Raw genomic sequence first — 17,793 nt, 5'->3', positions numbered from 1 at the left:
TACTAAGTATTTTTCCTAGATTATTATACTCCACTAGAGATATTTTTAATTTTATTGGTCTAGAAGTGATGGAAAGTGACAGGATTCAGTCGTCTTTTTTTTTTTTTGTCAAATTACTCTGGCTAGGCTGCGCAAAAGACTTCAATAACCGCAACAGGCTGAGCAACCAAGCAAAAATCTTACATACATCCATGTGAAAGGAGGCAGTTACTTTTTAGTATAAACAGTAAAAGAACAAAACTCCTAAGGCAAATCAAAACTTTGGTAAATCTAGCAGTCTGTGTGTGACCTCATTTCAACAGAAAGCCACAGATAATGGCCTGGCTATGGTCATCATTTCCTGCTTGAATTTCCTTAACACATAGAACCGCTCATAATTACAAATGTGCCTGACCCAGAAGCTTGGCCTCTACCCTCTACAAAATGTAAGATTTTACATTTGCTGATCCTTTTACTTAACGTGGTCCACACGAAAGTCACGCTGAAAAGGAATGACATGTAACAGTCTTTTAAAGATTATTCGTTCTCCTATCTTCACAGGGAACGGATACATAGAACTGTAATATCTAGTGTTGAAAATTAATTTAGGAAGCTGACTCCATCTCATGATGAATAGATGTGCTAGCTCCATCTTTATCCATGGAAAAATATTACACTGGTTTGCATATCTTCATCTAAATAGTCAATATTTTACATAGGAAAGCCATGGAAGCAAGAATTAATGCTCTGAGGCTCAGAGCAGTGATATGAACTAGTCTTTGTAAGATGATTAATGCTATACCACAGGATCTCCCACAATGGTTTCCCTTCAAAAATTTCAAAGAATGATCAACTTGACAAGTTTCAGGGACAAAGGAACATGCTTGAACGTATCGCTTAAAACTGTGCTACCCTATTTGCAGGAGCTGTGCTGAGACCCATAACTGGAATCTGGTAGATGGAAGCAAATGTACAGGAAACCATATCTGCTGAGAAAGAGAAGAGTTTGTATTCAGCTTTTAGCTAAGTTCTTTGAGCAAACACAGCAGATGACTCTTGAGTTGAGATACATTACTTCCTTATAAAGTATGTATTCCAAGTAGGAGACAAGTAGAACATTCCTTTGTTGAGTGTTTGATGCATCTTGGATCTTGGAATTGTCTGTGACCTGTTGGGAAAAGGTTTCTTTCACAGTAAATAAAACACACAAACTAAACCAGTTATTTTTCAAAGAAAAAGTTTCTGTCAGCACCAGATGCTTACTTAGAAGTGCTCAGAATTCTTTATCAGCCGCAAAAGGAAACAGGAAAGTTTATCAGAGAAACAAAGAAGGGGGAGGGGAATACATATAAATAAAGAAATAAATGCGAAAAGTCACTCAGTTTTGCTGCTTGGAACAAAGCACCAACCTATGATGATAAGTATAGAAGAAGGTATTTTTCTGCAAAATTAATACTTCTTTCCATAGTATTCTAAAAGCATCTAGAAAGGGAGTTCTAGCTGAGCTTTATCGTTAAGGTTTTCTCTTACACCAATGTATTTCTACTTCTATTTATAACTTCTTCTGTTTAAGCTAAAAAAAAAAAAATTATTCCCTTTCCTTCTGAAGGACTTCGATATGTTACAGGATTGAAGCCATGATGATAAAGGAGGACTATGATAGCCCTAGATTTCAACATGATCTTCCTATCAGCTACTCTTCTACCACCATCACTTGACAGTATTCCCCAGACAAGCAGTTTTAAATTATCAGGGCTCTCATAAAATCTTATCCAAAAATAAGTTCCGTGGGAACTGAAGGGCTCACAATGAAAAAACAACTCAACTGTTTACCACCTTAATCCTTAAAGTCTGGAGATGAGTGGTTATTCTAGCCAAAGAATTTAAAAAAAAAAAAAAAAAAAAAAAAAAAGCAAAAACCAAAACCACCAACACTGCCCCCAAACCCACCTCTTTATATCCCAAAATTCCAGTTTGAGGCTCATTTTTTTATACCAATCTTAAAAATATGCTGCTTAGAACCATATAAATCCATTGCAAACATCCAGAAATGGCAACTGAAGTACAATAGCTCTACTGAGAAATATACAATCTCCTTTCTATTTCTTTTTTTTTTAAATTGTTGGTAAAGGTGTATGCCCTAATATTCATGTTGTATTTATTTGATTACTATCAAATTTCTTGATTAAAAAAAGGTATGCCATGTGTTTAGTCATTCGAGTCTTTCTTAGATCATACAGAATCTTTACTATGTTTTCTTTCTGAAGATAAATCAGTGAATTTTACTGTACAAGTGCAAAGAAAAATTAGACTAAGAATTATAGTCACTATGATTGCAGGAACTACATACTGAGACTGCCTAACCTGAATAGCCTGAGATGCAAAATCTGATTTAATCTCATGATGCTTAGGCTGCTACAACTTGCTGTTCTTGAGGATCAGTACTTTTTGGATAACAGACAACTGCTTTTGTTCACCAGGCTGTTGATGTAAAAGCCAAGAAAGCTTCACACAGTATTAGAGATATCCTGACAGGGAACACTGCTAAAAAACAACACACACAAAAAAATAAAAACACCACCACCACAAAGGAAGTTCTGACCACTGGCTGTATTCCCAACCCTTCCCAGCTCTAATATACCTAGTATATGTTTCTATTTGCTCCTATATACATCATATAAAGATCCTGCTAGGGAAAAAGGAGGTCAAGTTCCTTTCATAATACAAGAGGCTAAAGAAGAAAAATTAGTATTATTTTAGTAATGATGAGACACAATTCAGTCAGGGGTTTAGAGGCTGAAGGTTTTGTCAGCAAGAGTCAAACATAATTCAGAGGCAATGACAGGTAAATCCCTTGTTACTAATAAGAAGCAGCAAATTCAAAACTCCACCCGAAACACTTATTGTGGCATTTGCTAAGAAAAACAGGTTAATGTTTAACTCAAGTAGAACAGCCTTTGTCAAAGCCTTCAGATTCTTCTTTCCTCCCATTTTTGTAGATGGAAATCTGCTCCAGTGTTCCTTGAAGACACAGTATTTCATCCCATTCAATTAAGAATTAATTGCAGAATTCACAACAGATGGGTAAATCATCTAGAGGCATTAAGAATAATTAAAGTGTATAGAGGGGGGAGGAGAGTGCAAGGAAGGCCAGCAGGTGACAGGTTTTTTGCAAGGTTCAGGAAACAGAAAAAAGGTGAAAAAAATCACATTTTAGAGAGCTGACACTGATGGTGAAAACCTGTATCATGCTGCAGCTCCTTGCAACAGTGCACAAACCTTTACAAGCTCCCAGAGGCCGGCAAATACACAAAAAGAATACTGAGCAGCTGCTGCTGGAAACCAACAGATCCAACCAAAATTCTGTCAATCAGGCAAAATTTGAAATGGGAGAGAGGGTTTAGTCAACCAGTTTTCATCTTCAGTTTCCCTTCTTTATACAGACATATGTATTACACATATGAGAGATGGACTTGTACTTAAAGACACACACCACTGCTTTTGGGAAACAAAAATCCAGTTAGAGTGATTGCTTCTTACATACCTATTTTAATTCAAATTTTAAAATCTGAAAACTAATTCATAATTATTCCAAAGAACTTTCCAATAGATAAACCCACTGTTTTCCTAAAACTCATTTGTACCCTAGCTGGTTTCTTCAAACTTAGTATAAAACTAAATGCAGAGACGACATTTGGTATTGCAATACAGATGATGATGCTGGTTTTGAATCCTGTTAGTACGGATGATATTCCATAATTGCAACAGCATTTCAGTCCATAGTTATCAACTGTGAAACTCCAAGGTGTCTCTAGATATGTCAACTATATTCCCAGCAAAACCTTAATCTGCTCTAAGTGCTGATTTTCCTATACGTACACGCTTACGTTTTCTTGTATGAATTTCATCGTACTAATTGGAACTTTTAGAAAGGAGTGGGATGCTAGTCAGAACACACACCCTAGGAAAACCACCCCTCACTTTCCTTCTGCACCTACAGGCAGATTTGCATTTTTAAAAAATTAAAGTTCAAATAACTATTTAAAATTAAATCAGCTGCCAACAAACTTTCACTAGGAACACTATACAAAAGCATCTAATGACTACTGTCATTAGTAAAACAAATATAGCATCTGTATCTTAACAGAAAATGTAGAGTGACAGTGCACATAGAAACACTACATGGTTGTGATTTTTTTTTTTTTTTTTTAACATCACAAACTCCCTGTTCATTTAGCCTATGAAGGCTGATTTTAGAACAGCTCTTTTCTAGTCGCAATATTAGGATGGGCTGGAAAGGGCCATCACAAAAAGGAACACGAAGACAGACCCGATAACCAGCATCGCATATAATATACTCACAAGTGTACTTGAAAAAAATAGCTCTGAAGAACAGACCATCTCAAAAGTTTCAATGCGTAAAATCCCTACAGTTTAGGGGGAGAGCTCATTATTAGTCTCAAGGAGCTAATTATGATACAAATAAAGAAAAATAATTAACAATTGACAAAGGAAAGTTTTCAACAAAACACGCTTTACAAACATGCTTTAGAAACATCTTTTATAATTAAATGGATTATCTTTGTAAGAGAGATCTTTTATATGTACAGGCAATTGCCTGTAACTCCCTTTAAAAACTACACATGGCGTAAATACTCCCCAAAAGATTAAAACAGAAACAGCAAATGGCAATTTTAATGAAGGAGTGAATGCAAAATTAACAGAAACAAGAAAATTACAATGGGATAACAGTCATAATGCACACTGCAGTGGATTATGTGTTAGTAAATAAATCAGTGAATTCACAGTATCATAAACTACCTTTCTGTCACACATTTGGGCAAGGAAAAGACACTATTTCATTATACTGTAAGACCAGCTGTACCCCAAACCCTTGGAACTCATAAGCAAAATTTTAGAGAAGAGTATGAGGGAGTGGCAGATGCATCCTTTGGATTTACTTCATCTCCTTCCCCTCCTGTCAGATTCAAAGTCCCGTTTCATATATTCACAACTACCATTTGACTATGTATTACTTTGTAATGAGTTAGAACCTAATAGTCCCTCATGTTCTACTTCTACTGTTCACTAATGTGAATTCAATTTCTGAAGAAAGAAAAAAAAAATCAGACAAGGAACATTTTTGCTTTTAGAATACCCTAAAAGAGAACCATTCTTCGCCAAGTATGAAATTACTGTCTACCACCTGGAGTTTCAGATCCTTTCAGTGTTCACAGAAAAAGCATATTCATACAGAAAGTCACAAAAGCTAAGCTATTATAAACATAAGTTTTAATAAGTCATTTAGTATTGCTCTCAATGCCACCTGTAGTAGGCATAAAGACTCCCAACTTATTTTCTAAGTAATTTATTTCACACCATAGAACTGTTTATTTTATTGGAAAATGCAATGAATTGGTATCAGGAAAAAAAACACCATAAGGACTAAAAGCATAGTCCATGTTTATGCATTTTCCCCCTTTAACAAACTAACTAAACCATATTAGGAGGGGTCCAGTGATCCTACGTCTTTTCACATTTTCTTTTAAGGTTTTCTTCTAATCGTAGATTTTTAGAGCTTTCTGGTCACAGATCACTAATTATTTGATTTCCTAATCTTATGAACTCTCCGAAGAAATTTAGGTTAATAAAACGACCACAAATTTGGTTCTTTGGATATGAAAGTTAAACCAAACAAGGACCACCACATTTTGAACACGACTCCATAGCTTTCAGTTACACATATATTCAAAATTGTAACTTCAAATTGTGTATATTCATATAAAAAAAACTACAGAACTTGAGACACAGCAGAAAGCCTATGAAAATATGATACCTGAATAAAAATAACAGGAGTTCTATTTCTAGCATTATTTTAGATTAATCACAACATTAAAGATATGCAATAGACTAAAAAGACAGGAAAATCCTAATCAAGTACAAAATTACAAGAGATCACCCCGTGGAACCGCACCTGCGGAAAACAAGCTGCACATGGCTCCATGTTACATTTTCTCCAGGAAGTCTGGCTCAAGAACCTCTCACATCTCCTTGTCTTTTTCCAACTTCTCATTCTCACACTAATTCCCACAGTTCACAGCCACCTCAGTTGCGCTAATATTATTTTCAAGGCTACACCATAAAGCATAAAATTAATCATCACTCTCTGCATGATCACACCTAACTAGACCTAAAGAAAGCAGTTCCATACACCCTCCCTATGGGCGACAGTTAAAAAAAAAAATCCTCTTCCCCCCTGCAAGCACCTGTTCTTGACCTCACAACCCAGTTCACTGTTTCCTCCCAGCATCACAGTAGGAGCTAGACCTGGCTCATCCCTTAGCAGCAAAACAGGCACAGCAGAACAAGTAGAACCTCCCGCAAGGACAAGACTACTTATGAGCAGTCACCTTTCGATCCCAGTTAAAAGGGAGCCCAGGCTACCCAGAGTTCCTATAGTTTTGCACCCCCAAACCATCACAAGTGCCTTGACCCGCCTTTATGCTACTTCCAACACCTCATCTACACCCTCAAGTTCTCCTCCCTCCTGCATCTACCTAATATAACTGAATTTTGCCTATGTGCAGTAGTTTAAAACTAAAACATCAAAAGTCACATGGAAGATATTATACCAGTTGAAACCTCTATTTAAGTGTCTTCATTGCCTCTAAATGGTTTGCAGTTGGCCTGAGATCACATCACTCTTAGAGCATTTAAGTTAAGGCTTATGACTAAGATTTATGGCAGCCTGAAAAACAGGACAGACAGTCAACTATCTCTTAGTTCAAAAAATTCTCATTGCAGAAGAATTCTTAACAAAGAACATGAAACACTGTATTATTCCCTCCAACAACAATAACAAAAAAAAAAAATCCACGGATGAAGAGCATAAATTGTAAACCAACTTTTACTCAAGAGATTGAAACCAACATTCTAGAAGAAGTAGAAAACAGAGAAAGAAATAATGTAAAGTGGAAGACATTTTCAAAGGTCCCTGGTAACCCTAACTATAAACAGGAATAATCCAAACAAGTTTTTCTATTCAACAAAGAGCTGACCATCCAAAACAGAGGAACGGGTACACTGTCACATTTTTGGCCTAAAAATATTATTTCAGTGATGCATAGGAATCTTTTTTTTTAAGGAAAATATAATTGTAGAGGTTTTTATATTTGGCTTTTTTTGCCTCTTCTCCATATTGGAATTCTGCAATTTCCTTTAATTAACTCAATTTCATTTGGATTCTTCTATCTTACAGTAATAAAACTACTCAGCCCTAGTGGTCTAATTTTGTTCTTTCAGCCATATACCACAGATTACAAAGAAAGGAACCTGTGGCCTACACTGCAGAGTGGTTTGCCTCAGACATACCAATTCCCTTCTCTCAGGAAAGACAAAATAAATATGTTCCCTTTTATCAACTTCTACTTTTCTATGGATTACTTAGGAGGCTTATCTCTACCTCAAGGACTGAATTCAGTATCTTCAATAAAAGTATCAATTTCAAGAGCAAACAAAAAACTCTGTTCACTTATACATACAGCTCTAAGTATCCTTTCCAGATGCTCACTTCCAGTAAGATAATAGTTGCTTCAAGGTATGTCTACACTGTGCAGCACAGTGCCAAGTAAATGCCTCCGCTAAGTATATCAAGAAACAGATTAAAATAGCTCAGGCATAGCACTGCATTGGTGTGATTGTTCTGTTTCCAGTTGAATTTGAGGTATTAAACCTACACTGCAGATTCAGGGCCAGTTACCCAAACAGTCAGAAAAATTCATTTCTCCATTGATCAGAAGAAAAAGCACCATGACTGATAGTTCAAGAAATCCCAAAGCATTTATAAGGGTGCACTTAAAATGGCAGCAACAGAGGCATGTCAACCTAAGTGCCAACACTTGCAGAAGTAGTTTAGAGAAGTATTCCCACTGATTTTTGTTGGCTGTAACATAAATGTGGCAGAATCAGATCTTCAACACTATTGCATACTGGTCTGTCAAGACTGAGTTTCTTATCACCTCCTGTGCTTTTAAAGCCCCTAGACTCTTGTCTAAATGACTGCAACAAACAGGCTAAGAAAAATAATCTTTCGCTTCAGCTTCATTACAAGTGTACATAAGCTATTTAATGTTATGCCATGTATGTGTATATGTGCATGGAAGGGTCAGGCATACATGAAGTGTAATTGCCTATGTAAGGCTGGAAGGATTTACCAACCAGCTATCCAGGAATATATTCTTCTCTACTCAGAGGAAGAATTAAAAATTAAAAGCCAGCTGTTCTCAGCTTCTGGTGAAACGTAATACGCATCCAAGATCCATGGTATGATAGAGATCTTTCCACTTTACAAATGATGAATGATACTGATGCAAGAGTTTGGAAAAGGGGGAAAAATTGGACCAGGTACCAAATTATTAGGGTTTTCTAGCTGTTTTTACAACAAAAAAAATAAAGTCTTCGGAATTTTTTTCTCCTGTAGTGATGGACAATGCAAAGAAATAAGATAGACATCTGTTACAATCGCAGAAAGTCCTGGGCAGAGAGCTACAATATATTAACATAAGCCCTGACTTTCAAGAAGCGTTCAATGAGTTACCAAGATACAGATATCCAAAACGTACATTTAAATACCTTGTTAAGGTATATATTTCCAACTCTACTTGGCAGATATATTAGTACTATATCATGTGAAGCTCTCTTTAAACAAATTAGAAAAGAAACAGGTGGCACCTGTATCAAATAGTTCCTCTCATTTTCATTAAATCATAAAACTGGTAGACATTACATTCAGTTTTTTCAAGGTCAGACAAGAGGAAGTCACTCACTGTCCCAGTCTAAAAATACCAGCAAAGACATACTGTGCAGTATTTAAATTGAACAAATCTTAGGAAAACATATGTAGTCTTTCAAACTAGAGCCCAAGTTACTGCCATTATCTAATACTACCTTCACTTTTTAAAATCCTTTCTTTATTCATAGCACTTGAAACTGACAAACACACACTTTTTTCTGAAGAGCTTCAAGCACCTTGTTTAGAACTGGTGTAAAAGAAATGCCAAACTTTGTGGAGAATATTTACAAAACCATTACCAAATGCAGGCACTACACTTAGATCTTTGTCAGACAGACATTTTGCCTTTGTTTTTTCAACATTCAGAAACAAATGCAGGAGAGCACAATCTTGGAGACAGTCTTTTTGGACCAGTGCAGAAAAATTGCTGTTTGAACTTCCAGGTACAGCCCCACAGCAACAACTCTCTTGTCTTGTCCCATCAGATTTTCAGCCTGTTAAATTTTTCTTGAGTGACAAGGTACTAGCAGTAAGATTCTTTGTAGTGAAGAAATATATTTGTTATCAGAAACTGGAATGAAACAACCTACTCTGTAAAAAAGCAATAGTTCATGACTTATCCAATATAGCAGTAAAGGACTCATAAAACCATACCTCTCCTATAAACTGACACATCCTTTCAAGTAGACATTTTACTCGGAACATCATTATTTTTTAAAACCGCCTTTCCTAGTAATTGTTTTCCGAAGAGTCAGACTCAAACTTCATACATAAACAAAATGCATGTTAAAAAACCTACCTACAGATATCAATGTCAATTATGGAATGTGAACTTTCCTCAAGTAACTGAAGTAGAATCTTTCCATTTAATCAAAAGCAAAAGATCAAGCAAAAGCTTTAAATAACCGCTATATTATAACAGTATTTCACAGTTAAAACACAACATTATTTCAGGAAATACTAATGTAAAATGCATATTTACTTTAAAAAAGGAAATGCCTAAAAGAAAAGGAAATACCAAAGCATATTGCAGTCTACTTGGTAACACAAAAAAGTAAACCATCGCTGCTCACTAGAAAGCAGGGCAATAAAGTTATAAATATCTTATTACAGCTTGATAGTAAATTTGCATGTTAAAATCTACTCCAGATAGTACCACATTCTTTTGACCACTCTTCATACAGGTTTGTTTCAGGAATATAACTAATTGTAAACATACCTCAGTGTCAAGCAAAGAGGCAGAAATCAATAGCGAATCAGACAGGTGCAAAGAACAAAGTATCAACGTGGTTTACTACAAACCAGTTACATAAAAATTCCACAGTTAATCTCCTCATAAATATGGAACAGTAAAACCAAACAAGTATGAAATTTAAAATTTTGTTTTGAGTGAATACCTAAAAAAATAAAATCTTAATATATGCAGCTTTAAATCACTGTATTCATTTTGAAATTCTGCCTTGTGCAACACATCAAAGGAATTTAAAAAACCCAAAGTTTGTTGAGTAAGAATAGGCTTGCAGCATAATTTGAAGCTCAAGCATGGGCCCTGATGAACAGCTGTAGGGGAAAAAAAAGTTCTCAAAGGCAATGACCACCACAGATACGTTTTTCACTATTGTAACACACCAGAGGAAAAGCAGGATCCTCTTAAATAATTACATTCTACATTATACAGTAATTAAACACCATTCACATAGGAAAATGTCCTCTATTTCCAAATCTACCTAATAATCACTTTTCCCTATTCAATGTCTTTCCCATGACTATATGCATAAATGCTAAGACAAATACCTTAGCCACAATTCAGTTGGTTATGAGTAGATTTTAATATCTAATTAAAATGGGCCATTATTTCAAAGAGACACCACTGGAGATTAACTGAATGATACAATATAAGGCATTGACTCAATTGGCAGCAGTACTTTCTTTGGGTCTAGAACAAGGTAATATACTATGCAAGAGTTAAAATGCTTTGATCCACTCTCATCTCAAAGAATGTCTTTTATTAATGCAACAGAGGTGCTTGCCAGGGTTTTCTTATCACCAGAATCAATGTTGCTAACGGTGCTACATTTCAGATGTGACCTAACACTCAGGCTCTATTTTTGTTCACTGTGGAGCCCTTTTTACAAGAAAGAAGGTAATAGCTCTGCAGACTTGGCCACCTAACCTTTTATTACTATTTCTATTGAAGGGTTTCCTCCTTTCCTGTCATGCTGTACTGTTGAGGTCAGTTTGGGGGTACTCACATTTCTTTACTCATTCTGCATCAGCAGTGGCCATATAATTCCTACAAATAGGACTTGATCCTGAAGGTCCTACTCATAGATGTAAACGTATGTGTCTGATGAGACTGCTACTGTCTAATAAGTTTGTAAAACACACAGACATTATGGAACTGTAACATATTATTATAAAACATTTACATACTCAAAGACTGCAAAACAATAGGATTTCCTTACTATGACATATTTCCCTCCCACACTTGCAAGCAAAGCAAATTAACATATCAGCATACTTTATAATTTTAATGTAACATCAGCTCTTTAATACGGTTTATGAAACACAACAATATTAAATAGTCGATCTCAGCAGTAAGTTAGAACAAGTGCAAAACAAGTTCCTTACTAAAACCATCTGATGTATGGATTGACTTTTCAAATAATTAAAGGCTTATTATGTTTGCCATTTACAAATCAAAATCAACTGACATGATAGGCTATAAGCCTGGAACTTGATCTTGCACTGAGGAAATAAAAGGGAAATTCCTTCCACTTTTGAGTTGAGAATGTCAAACCCAAGGCTCTGAATAGGCCAACAAGGCCTTGGAGATATTACTGTGTTCAGTATGTTACCATTATTCCCTGTTAACCACAGCTCCAGTTTCTAAAACCTAAGAAATGAGAATGGATGGATCTTCAGTTTGTACATTTTGTTTTGTTACACATTGTAAAGCACTGATTCGTCAGGGAAGTGGAGTAACTACCGCAACCTCTAATTTTCTATCAGAGTAACAGTGTGGTACATAACAGCAGAGCAGCCATGCAGCTCCTCCCCTTGACCCAGAAGCTTCCAGATGCTTCTGTTTTCAAAGTTAACACCTATTGAGATGATTACCTTAAGTATTTTAACATCCTAGAGGTTACAGTAAAATTGTGTTTATTTTATTCTTAAAAATCTTCCACACAACACACAGTTGAAGCATAAAATATTTGCATGTTCTGTAACAAGCTAGGCTATGGAAGAGATGTGTTTACAGCTCCTTTTCATGTGTCAATAAATGTATAAGTACTATATTCAAAAACAAAGTTTCTGAACTGATACTACTTATTAAATGATCATATTCAGTTGAGATCAAGAACTGCTTCTTATTTAACTTCAAACATTTAACCTAGTACCTCTTCCTCACCTTCCTGTTCCACTTTTTAAGTTTAAAGCTTGATTCAGCCCAACTGAAACTGAAGGGAGTGTTGCAATTAATATCCTGAACCTCATCCTCATTACTCTAACTGTTCTCCTCATCTTCCCCCTGTTTATGTCCAACCTCTACATCCTTGTACTTCTGTTTCTTCATGCAGATATCACCTACATTTGCCTGTGCCTGCGATTTCCTCTGCATTGTCAATTCTCTCTTTAAAAAAGCTTAATGAAAGTGAAAGTATACATGGGTTCAGGGGTTTGAATAATCTCGTGATGTGAGGATAGGGGAGGAGAGTAGACCAATGGTTTTCAATCCATTTTTAGACTCTCAGAGCCCTACAACGTTTTCCTTTAGAGGCAGCAACAAATTTAAATCTACTAACAATATGGTGGGGTTGGGGATTTTGTTATTAGTCAACTGACACAGGACTCTCAAAACCAGTCTGTGGAGTCCCAAAGGCTCCTATATCAAAGGTTAAAGACCACAGAAGCAGATCTTGAGTTATGGAGAGGACTTCTTTCCAATTCTGTTATGCGCCCAACTTATGCTAAGTAATTTTACACTGCTTACCTGTTCAGCAATATCAAAAAGCACTAAATCACGAGGAAACTTTGTATTTCCACACTGATGCAGAAATTAAAATTTTGTATCATAAATAAGCTAACAATGATTTAAACAACAAAAATCCTTCCTAAAAACCCACATGCATGAAATTTACCTTTCAATGAAACTTCAAGCAATTGCTAATAAATCCTATTTAGAATAATGCTTTTAAGAAACTTATTTGTACAAAAAAAAACCTTTAAAATAATTCTCAACTAAATGCAGAATCTTGATTATCCCAACTCCAGGCCCTAACAACCTCAAGCCATAAAACAGACTCAACATAAAGAATGATGTTCACTCCTATGTTCCAGAACAAAAAAAAAAAAAAAAATACTGCTAGCACTTGCATATAGCTGAGCCTATGCCTTTAAACAAGATACAGGACAATCTCTGTCAGGGCCTGTACTTGGGTTGTAGACTCCATGTTCAGTACAGTTACTATACAGTTTGAATCACTGGGTTTGGGTGACAGGGACAGTTGGGGGCAGTTTTTAGTCTTTTAAAGAATAAACTTTGGGAAAACATTCAGGATTTATCAAAACGAATTCAAGATCCTCTCAGTAAAATCACTGGCTGAAAACTTTAGACGCTTATTAAAAATACCTCTGAAAAGAGTCAGCTAGAAAACATCACGTTATACTATTTCGATCTATTATTTTAAAGGTAGGCAGCATAAGCATTCAGTGGGCAGAGAGCAAACCCCTCATCTACCTCCCGACAAACTGATACCTCCACCACCAGACTGCAGCTGTGCTTTCTCTCCACATTTTTTTTGTATTCCCTTCTCTTAGATTCAATAGGAGAAATGTGTAAGATAGCTCCCATCTCAGCCTTCCTAGAAGACTTGTTCAAGAGAAAGCAAGGTCTAGCGTGAAATGATAGCAGCAGATGCATAACTGCTCAGCCTGTTTCACATAACTTGCAAGCCTAAATGCCAAGCCAGACAACCCTAGTAACAAAGTCATAGCTTCTTAGACTTCCAAGTAAATGTGTACCACCTCCTTGAAAAGGTACTGTAACTACCAGAGAAGTACTTCCCAAACTCCCCATGAAACCGTAATAAAGCAGCCTACAGAAGCATATTAAACAAAGTTTTCAGCAGAACTAAACTTTAAACAACAGTGGTTTGTGGTGGTTCTCAAGATCTATTGGCTTATGCTATCATTCAAAATCATACACTAAGCAGTAGTTCATACAAAAGTGGTGATTTACACACCTTAAGCTAAAGTAATTTCAAGCTCTGAACTCCAGTATCAAATGAATACCTGAATCAGGGATTCCATTGGATGCCCAACTCTAAAAAGAGCAAAGCAATTTTTGACGTCTCATCTTAAGCATTCTTTTATCAGCCACCTTGGGAGTCTCCCCTCCCTGCATAACGCCTAAAGTAAACCCTACTTTAAGCATTTCACTCCCCCCAAGTATTATTCACAGAGATTACATACCAGACTCCCTTTGTACGCGTGGATCCCAAACTTTATTGCTATTTGAAAACCATCGTGAACCCTTCTGGAATTAAAAGTAAAAGGAGTAGCTTGGCCTAGTTCAAACACTTGGCCCTACAGCCACTTGATGCACTGATCAGATAAAGGAAGGAGGTCAGATAAAGGAAAAGTTAATTTTTTTCTTATTTAGCGTATTCATGACTACAGGTAAGGTCACACAGATTTATCTGCAAGTTTTTAATTTACAGAAAAGATCCAGTAAGCAAGTGATAAACAACAGGAAAAAGTGTTTATAACTATGTCATTGCTGAGAAACAGCACTATCAAGTGGCAGCGGTAGAAGTGTTTTAACAAGATTATTATTGCCAACAATATGACAAATTAAGTCTCCTGAAGTACAAAATGGTAGTAAGACAAAAAATAATCTAGCTAGTATGTCAGCTCCAGATATATTGGAAATGCTTAAATACACACGAAGCTAGTAAAATTCAGTCCTGAAAAGACATCTTAACTGTGGGGGTTGGGTGTTCTTTTTGGATGAGGAACTCACTTACCCAGATTTCAAGTCTGTAATCCGTAAACAATTAGTAGCATCCAGTCCTACTTTCCCATTTCTGACCACACTGGAAATGAAGGGTGAGAGTGCTGGAGAAATTCTGTTCAAGGCAACTTCAGGTGACATTTTAGTATGTTCCTCTTTCGTCTTGAGCTGTACAGGGATGGTAAGGGGGGTGAAAAAGAAAAAAACATCCTACTTATTTGATGTAAATTCACATGCACACTGCAAATATCAAAGGTAAAAAAGCTAAGCATGCAAGCGATCTGGAATGTAGAGTAACTGAAGTGTGCACAGGTTCATAAAGAAAAAACAAACACAAGTAATTTTTTTTCTCCTACCTCTGCAACACTCAATGAAGCCTGTTTATTCAATGCCAACACAAAACCAGACTTATGTCCTAGGCATCTTTAATTTAAAGATCTCATCCCTACGTGAATGAGAAATAAAAATTGAGGGCCATTCTTACACTTCACAGCCTAGCCCTTCTCGTAAGCATTTCCATTAGGAGCCTATAATTGACAAGCCACATTTGTTCTGCTTCCACTGAAATCAATGGGACTCACATTACTGACTGCAGTGGGACCAAGGGTTTGATTATCTCTCGGTATCCTCATTTGTTATTTCTAATACCACTAGTGTAACCATAATCGGTATTACTTTTATATTACTTCATTAGGTAGCTCTTTACAGCATTTCACAATGCCTTTTAAAGGCTAACGCTACCTTTCTTTCAACGGTCTCACCATACTCTTTTGAAAGGCATCTTAATTCACAAAACAGATCAGGAAGCTGATGTACACACATTTTAAGCCCAGCTTTTTCAGAAGTGCTTGCAATTGTATGACCTTATATAATAAATCAGTTAGGCCACTAAGCACACTTGAAGAACCTGCTGCTTTTTAGCTGAAATGCAGAAAACGAGCATGCACACATTTTAACTCATTGCACCGCAAAAAGGCTAGAGAATGTGGACAACAACAGATTGTGGTAGGAGAAGTGGGAGAGAAGAAGTAACCTATTAAAATGCTAACTTAACATATTCGATCACGTTCTTAGGCACAGAGTTCCATCTGAAAATTAACTGAACTTCACAGTTTCAGAAAACAAAGCTGTAAATGACTCAAGGTAACATAAACACACCACGGACAAGTGGGGCAGAAGAGCTCAATACTTAAACTCTGACCATTAGATGATATTTTTAAAAACATCCTTTAATTGAAAAACACCAATACATACTGTATTTACCTCTTTACAAAATGCTGCATATGGACTGCTGTATTAATAAGCGTTCCATAAAGAGAGTGTGAACAACTCAAGGCAATAGCTGCAATCTTCTGTTGTTTCTAACACTCAGTTTACAAGCACTGGTTGGTAAATAATGGATATTCTACAAACCAGTAATTCCCCGTAAGTGGTAGCAACATTAAAGTTACACAGTTTGTTCTCATGCAAGTCATTCACACTGAAATAATATGAAGCAATGTTCAAGAAAGAATATTTATCCTAGCTATTCGAAATGTATCTGAATAAAGCAAAGGCCAGGCACTTTAAGGCAAACAAAAAGACCAATAAAGTAAGACTTCCTAAAAACAGTAATTATCTTCAATACACTGGTTCTTACATTTTATGGGAGCGAAGGAGCTGAAGACTAAACATCCATGTCCTAACATATAATGTGTTCTCTTTACACGTATGATTTGCTATAATTGACAATGGGCAATAACTCATGTTTGCTTGGCAAACACCTACAGCAATTTAAGATGCTACTTCCTGTTACTTTTCTACCAAAAATTACTGCCTAATCACCTTTATTCTACCCCAGAGAGAACACAAGCCTATACCTGACCTATTTCAACACAAAGTCCAATGGCTTTGATTGAACAGTGAATAAAAATGAGTTTAAACTAAAACGGTACTTTGCACAAGAGTGGCTAAAACAGGGCACATGTTTCAGTCTGCCAGCTCTGCTGTAGGGAGAGCAATTTCAAGCAGCAGGGCAGCTGGATGGATGAAGGTAACAATTTTTTAAACCTTCAAAAACATACTGAAAAACAAGCTATTCTTCTAGCAATCCTAAAGGTACACACGAAGATCTCAGAATTGGTTCTGATAATCACATATTTTAAGGGGACCGTGTCATGAGGGTAGAAATGTGAGACACAAGAGATACACCTGGTAATCAAAGTTGAACAGATGCACCTTCCAAAATGAACTGCAGGATGAGATTCCTTATCTTTTTGTTAATAAAATACGCAGATATTGTCAAAACAAGATGTAAATGACTGTTAGGCATTTTTCCTGGGTTTATTGCATCATTTAAGACCCACAATTATCTTCCACGTAACAAGCCAGATATACAATACTCAAAGGGTCACTATCAATTAAACTCACCAATTTATTTTGTCAACAAAGGTCTTTACAAACTACACCACCATTAGTACCATTTTCGTAAGTTTCAGTTGTCATATACACATTCTTTTCCCCAGCTTAATTTTCCCACAGTACTGGAAACAAAACACAAACAAACTCAAGGGTATTAACAAAAACAAAATTCACTAGACCATTTCCCTCCCAAAACAAAAACATTTGGAAGAAGTAAACAAAGTAATACTCCAATCCTTTTAGATTCAGTAGCCTATCCTTACGACTTCAGGCAAACGTAACATACGCTTCACAGCAACCGTAAAATCCCAGGCACTGCTTCGGGCACCAGAGAGTGTCCGGATGCGAGACACCCTGCTCCTCCATCACTGTTAATGACATTAAGGGCGCCAAGGGAAGCGGTAAGATGGCAAAGATGAATATTGTGATGGAGGCCTTGAAGCACGAAGGAACCTGTCCTGTCCAACCCTCTCGGCTTGGCTGCCAGCAACCTGCTTTTGTGCTTTTCACTTTGAGGATGGCGGCAACAGGTGCCTGGGTGTGGGGAAAAGAGGGGACCCGCGACCACCTCCACGCCCCAACACGTCCCCGCCTGACAGCCCGGGAC

The 17,793-nt window shown here is 36.6% G+C and overlaps 1 protein-coding gene across 2 annotated transcripts in view; it reads right to left on the bottom strand.

Annotated features, from left to right (window-relative positions):
• Positions 1-17,561, bottom strand: part of BABAM2 (BRISC and BRCA1 A complex member 2) — a 177,192-nt gene extending 159,631 nt beyond the window's left edge. For both annotated transcript variants that reach the window (XM_009649301.2, XM_035889019.1), the window contains exons 1-2: positions 17,196-17,561; positions 14,800-14,954 (exon numbers count right to left, since the gene is read on the bottom strand). In XM_009649301.2, the coding sequence (XP_009647596.1) occupies positions 14,800-14,927 (128 nt within the window). In that variant the 5' untranslated portion in view covers positions 14,928-14,954; positions 17,196-17,561. The remainder of the gene's footprint in view (positions 1-14,799; positions 14,955-17,195) is intronic.
• Positions 17,562-17,793: the final 232 nt, after the last annotated feature.

This window comes from Egretta garzetta, unplaced genomic scaffold (assembly GCF_000687185.1).
Source record: "Egretta garzetta isolate BGI_Z169 unplaced genomic scaffold, ASM68718v1 scaffold561, whole genome shotgun sequence".
Lineage (NCBI taxonomy): Eukaryota > Metazoa > Chordata > Aves > Pelecaniformes > Ardeidae > Egretta > Egretta garzetta.
Note: the sequence above shows the minus strand (reverse complement) of the source record. Positions and strands in the feature narration are given on the sequence as shown.